This window comes from Lepidochelys kempii, chromosome 2, assembly GCF_965140285.1.
Source record: "Lepidochelys kempii isolate rLepKem1 chromosome 2, rLepKem1.hap1, whole genome shotgun sequence".
In the NCBI taxonomy this organism is placed as follows: Eukaryota; Metazoa; Chordata; order Testudines; family Cheloniidae; genus Lepidochelys; species Lepidochelys kempii.
The window spans coordinates 82,758,965-82,765,084 of NC_136381.1; the positions used below are offsets into that span (position 1 = coordinate 82,758,965).

The window sequence follows — 6,120 nt, forward strand, 5'->3', positions numbered from 1 at the left end:
CCGGTGGGGGCGCTGTCCAGGATGCGCAGGTCGTAGGCCCCCGAGCAGCGGTAATTGGCCGCGGTGCCGTTGTCCCAAACCACCACCACCTCCTCGGGGCTCTCGAAGCTGCGCACGGTGCCCACGTGGCCCTCGCCGCCGTCCTGCTTCCCCCACTTCCAGTCCGGGCCCCGCACCACCCGGGCCCCGACCCCCTCCACCATCACGCGGTTGTTCCGGGCGCTGCTCATGCCGGGGCCGCTCCTCGCGCACGGTGGAAGGAGGCGGGGGCCCGGCGGGAGGCCCGGCCACGGGGAGCGTCTCCGCGGGGGCTGCACTGGGGGAGGGGAGCGGGGCCTCTCCGCTTGGCCGGGGCAGCCGGCCGGTCGCTCTGCAGGGCGGCGGGGGCAGGATGCGGGTCGGCGCAGGCTCTGGCTCTCCCCCCGGGTCCCCGCGCTGGGCGCTCCTGGCTCGAGCCGCGCGCCACTCGTCTACACGTCCCAGGGGCAGGAGCGAGCCTGACGCTGCCTCATCCACTACATCCGGGCACCTCGGCGACCGGGAGCCGGGGGGCGGGGAGATAGCGAGACCACCATCGCCGCCTCATCCTCTGGCCAGGAACACACACGGCGCATGCGCGGCCGCCTGGCCCGACCTGGCCTGCCCCTCGCGGCGCATGCGCGTCTGAGGCCCCTGTGCCTGAAAGGAGAACGGTGCCACGCAGGAGCGGGACGCTCATCAGCGCCACCTAGGGAGAGGAGTCGAGCGTTGCACACGGCATGGGGCGGGGGGGCGCGCGTGGACCGCCCTGGCTTCAGTCTATTGGCAGGGTGGGCACCACCCCAACCTCTTTGATGCAGTATCATGCACATCCACTGCTCTCTGTGGAGCTTTACATTTGCTGCGGGTAGTAAAAGTCCTCGTTCCCAAAGCGGGGCCTCTAGCCAGTACACATACGTAATAAAATAGTGGTGCCTTGCACCCCCCTGCAGCTGGATATTTTTAAGTTTCCCCTCATTTTCTTAGAAGAGGATTCACATGGTTTTGGGACCATGGCAGTCGGCTTCGCCCTGCCAGCATCTGCCTCTACAGCTATACTGATTTCAGCCAGGACAGGATGGAGCTGCTACCAGGCAGTTATGGGCATTGGAGGGAGGAGCAGGGGAAGAGGGTAGGGCACAGTCAAGAGGAAAGCATATACTGTCCCTGCAAGTAAATGTCACTGTAGTGGGAGGAAAGGGAAACCATGGGGGATGCGGGGGGAGGAGAATGGTGAGCTGTGGGAAGGAACATTGTTTTCAAGGGATGATTTTTCAAATCAGCCAACTGTCTGGGGCATTTTGATTCTCACCTTCTAAAAATAAAATAACCTAAAATTCCTCAACATGCCCATCAACCTATCCACTGACTGCGGGGAGGGTTGTCTAATGGCAGCAGGACCCTGCTTATTAGGAGGACTGTTCCTGGCAAAAATGGTCACATGTTGTCAACTATGCTTTGGGAGAGAGAGAAAGCAGAGTGAAACCGGGAAAAAGAAATAAGGGGAGAGATCAGAGGCAAATGGAGGAGAGAAAGAAGGTGAAAGAGAACAGAGAGGGAGCTTGGAAAAAAATACGGTGAAAGAACTGCAAAGACAGCGAGAGAAGGAGAAATAATAGCTTTGAGAGAGAGGCAGAGAAAAGGAGAAGACACCTGTGCAAGATGTAATGTAAGGAGTGCTGGGGATAGAGAGACTCAAGTGTAGATACTGTACATCGGAAATGGGGGCTTGAGAACAACAGATTTAATTGGATGAGGTTGACAAACTCCATTAAGGAAATGTAGAAGGCTATGAGGACCCACTCTCCTTTACTATCACAGCATGCAAATATAGGAATTGCCTTTTGTGTAGTTATTTGTATCAGAATATTGGGATCAGGAATACAAAACATATTGATTCCCCCTTGCGAGGGTTTCTTCCAGATCTTTAATGGCTTTGAACTCACATTTGCCCTCATACTATGAAACTCGTGTTCAAAGCAAGATTAAAATAGAGAAAAGATGAAGATTATATGAGATCATCACTGTGAGAAGATTATTTTTTTCACAGCTGCTTGATTACAGGCTCAGGAAATATCCTTTTTTTTTCTTTTTACTCACATTTTATGACAAGTCTAATAGGCAACGAAGAGCATGACAATCCACTAAATAAAAAGTTCACTAGCTTTTTTGGCATAGGACCCTGTGCAGGGGATACCAAATAGAAGGAATACTTCACCACAGCCTTAATGTTGAACACCTATCAGAATTTCCATGCATATTTAGGGCCAAATCTCTAAAGGCAATGGAACCCTGCCCTTCCATTATGCAGTTAAAGTAGACTGAGGTGTGGTCTGACAGGATTCTATGTATTCCATGCTCACTTTGGAGCTCTAGCTCTGCAGCAGTGCAGAAGGTGGAGTTGTGTGTGTGTTGGAGGAGTGGCAGGACAGAGAAGGCAATGGAGCTAGTGCCTTTGTAAACCCCAAGGTAGGTGGGGATGCAGCAGGCACAACAGCCCAGAAGCTATCATAGTAGCTATGCTAATGGTTCAGACACTGAGGGGGAAAGGAGTATGCACCCTCACCCAACTCTGGCCCACCATGAAGTTCCCCTGCACAAAACCCCGACTTTGCGCAAAGATCTAGAATATGGCTCTTAATAAATCTACACACACACATATTTCACTCTAAAGATTATTCTTGGGTTTCCTTTAATTCCACACATGCCATGTTGATGTTTATCCATCTTAAAAAATGTTTTCCCCTTCAATTCTAATAAGAAACCAAATTGTGATTGACAGAAGATATAACTAAAAGAAGACTGACTGATGTTATCTCATTGTTCTTGTCTGTCCTTACAAGGATTTGCTATGCTGAGTATTAAGCATCCTAGGCAGGATTAAGTGATTAGGCAGAAGAGAAAAATAACTGCTAAAAGGTAGCTGTGCTTGCCTCATAACTAGGTTATTATTTCCCTTTCTGTACTTCCTTTACACACCAGCGGTAGAAGAGCTTATGAAAGCATTTCCTGACTTTTCTTGCAAACAGCTTTCTCACAGTATAGCACAGTAGTGACACAAAACTTCTAAACAACTATAGCACTGATCCCATTAGTCACTGTTTCCTCCACCATACTAAGACCCCAAAGTATTTGCTCATAAGGAATATCTTCTTTAATATGAAAATGTATCCTCTGTACATCCATTCCCTATCACAGAGTTTGATTTCCACTTCTTCAGTGGAAGTTTTAAAAGATTAACATGTATCATGCCAGGAAGGTGTGTCATTCTTAAACTGCTTGGATGTCTTTATGCTGAGAGTGAATTTTGCTTGTACCAAGCTTATTACGTTAGTATATGGCGTTTTGCAGCCATTCAGCCAGAACGGTACATAAATTCATAAGAGTTGTGAATGGCAAATTACCAGAACATTTTCTCTTTCCAACTGTGGGTCTTTGATGTACTGAGGATCCATTGATGGCCCTAGGATCATAATTTTCTCATTTGATTCATTCTACTTTTTAGATATTGATTATCAGCAAGCGTAGAGCTGGTGTTCCTTGCTGAGGATGATCTAAAACACATACTTTTTATTACCCTTTGGCTAAAATTGTTGAGGAGGTCTTCCTTGTGCCTGAGTGAGAGGAGTTCAGTGCTTTTAAATAATAGTGTCCCTTCCAAATCTTGGTCCTGAAAAGATGAGTACTCATGTTAACAAAAGAACTGATGTGGTGGGATATTTTGTTTTTAATACAATTCTTGGGTTAACAAGATTAAGCTGCAAAAAGTATGGACAAATTCTGGTTTCAAGGAATGAGCTATCCATAGCACATAATTAGATATGACAGGTGTAGAGGCTGTGTGAGGAAAGACCCCTGGGAGGTAACAAGTATGATGATGTCTCAACGATCCTTAGGACAAGAGAACACACCTAGATAGAGACCAGTCATAGGGAAGTGGCTTACAGGGTACCCCCTTGTGGCCTCAGGGTGACCACACCAGCAGCCCCGACATCTATTTCCCTCTTCCAGAGTCCCCAGTAACTCCACACAAGCTTTCTAAACATAAATAACCCATTGATAGGTTAATTACAAGAGTCCCACAACCATAGTCCACAATTTCCCAGCAAAACCCAAACACTACTTTCAAGGTCCAACAGTCTATAAAAAGCAAATACAGCTCTGCCATTTCTCACCATGTCCCAGCTCTCTGGTACAGTTCCAGTATCTCACCCCACCTAGACTCTCAGATACAGTGCTGCATCTCTCACCACCTCTCACCCCAGCCCCTCTAGCTGGGGTGCATCTCTGCCCTGCTTCATTCTCAGGGTTGGTTCTAGCTCTTGCCAGGAGACATTAGCAGGCTCACCCCTGATCTCATCATTATCCCCTAGCCTTCAGCCCCTTGGGATCTCCAGCTTCATCTCGCTGGCTGAGAGAGCTAGCAGACATCTCCCTCTTCTGCTATCAGCCTTCTGCCCTCTCTGGCCATGGCTCTCTGGCCTGGGGAAATTTGTAGGTGACCCCTTGACTGCCTTCTCCTTTCATCAGCCTGATTTGGCTCCACTCCGGAGCTCTCACCACTCCCTTCTTCAGCTCTCAGCCCAGCTCTGTTTCTGAACTCTGACCCTCTCTCTAGACTCTAAGTTCTGGCCTTTCCTTTGCCTTTAGGCTCGCTCTCATTTGTAAGTCCCAAGTGCAGCCCTGCCCTCCCCATTTCACCAATCGACCATGCACTTGGACTGGGATAGGAGAGCTGGGCTCAGTTTCATTTAAGGGGCCAGATACCCTGTTAAGAGAGAACTGAAACTATGCCAAATGTGCTTATCCTGTGAAAAGCAGAAGTCAATACTTTTAACTGGAATCACAATAAGGACCTTTTCAACCTTCTCCCTTATGGCTTCATTGCCTCTCTTCCCACACTAAACAAAATGCAGATTCTCAAATATCTATGAAAATGTCACGTTAGTCACTTTCTGTTTCTTGTTGCATTGAATTCAGATTTTTCATCTTTATACTCAAGGTCCTATGTACACCTCCACCCACTCACCTCTTTGCTCTTGTTCTCTTTTACTTACTTTTTCATGTCCGGCTGTGCCCCTACCTTTCCCTCTTTCTTTCCAAGTCAGGTCCTTGAATAGCCCCCATCTCTCTGTGAGCCAATTAACCTTCAAATTCCTCTCAAAATTCACTTCTTTTGGTTAACATTCTATTACTAATCTCTACTCTAATGATCTCTCTTCTGGCTGGTATCAAAGAAAGAAAAATATGAAACAGAACTACTAAGTGATCAGTTAAAAAAAAAGTTCTCCCAAAAACTATTCCCTTCCCCTCCCTCTGTTGAGTCTTCTTAAAGCTACACCAAACACGTTCCTCACATGTTCTTGTCAACTGCTGGAAATGGTCCATCTTGATTATCACTACAAAAAGATTTTTTTCTCTCCTGCTGGTAATAGTTCACCTTAACTGATCACTGTCATTATAGTGTGTATGGTAACACCCATTGTTTCATGTTCTCTGTGTATATAAAATCTTCCTGCTGTATTTTCCACTGCATGCATCCAATGAAGTGGGCTGTAGCTCACGAAAGCTTATGCTCAAATAACTTTCTTAGTCTCTAAGGTGCCACAAGTACTCCTGTTCTTTTTGCAGATACAGACTAACAGGGCTGCTACTCTGAAACCTGTCATTGGACAGTTCAGATTCCATCCAGTAGATGGCACAGACTAGTCACTGTTATGTGGGGAGAAAAAACACTTCTGGAAAAACTACAGGGGACAAGCTCTCCAGGGTTCCTCCTGTGGAGGCAGGTTCAGTGGCAGCCCCCAAATCTCACTGATTCCCCAGGATCTGCAAGAAGCACAGGACCTCCCTCTTTGGATCCCAAATCTCCTCTCCTCCCCCAGGTCTCCTTAGCAACACAACCATTGTAAAGTGGCTGCAGTGCAAACGTGGCTGAGATTTGGCTGAGTTTGCTGAAAGATTTATAAATGTACATGCAATCGGACAAAGACTAACATCTGGGGAAGCTCCCAAATATAATTTATACCATCCAGTGTATGAAATACTCTCCTGGTATGCTGATTTTGGGATAGGATTACATGACTAACTGAAAGGCTAAAA

At 47.3% G+C, this 6,120-nt stretch overlaps 1 protein-coding gene across 4 annotated transcripts in view; it reads right to left on the reverse strand.

The window, feature by feature from the left end:
- Positions 1-633, reverse strand: part of MIB1 (MIB E3 ubiquitin protein ligase 1) — a 102,753-nt gene extending 102,120 nt beyond the window's left edge. For 3 of the 4 annotated variants that reach the window (XM_073331409.1, XM_073331410.2, XM_073331412.1), the window contains exon 1: positions 2-633. In XM_073331409.1, coding sequence (XP_073187510.1) covers positions 2-230 — 229 coding nt within the window. In that variant the 5' untranslated portion in view covers positions 231-633. The remainder of the gene's footprint in view (position 1) is intronic. The other variant, XM_073331411.2, reaches the window with a different exon arrangement.
- Positions 634-6,120: the final 5,487 nt, after the last annotated feature.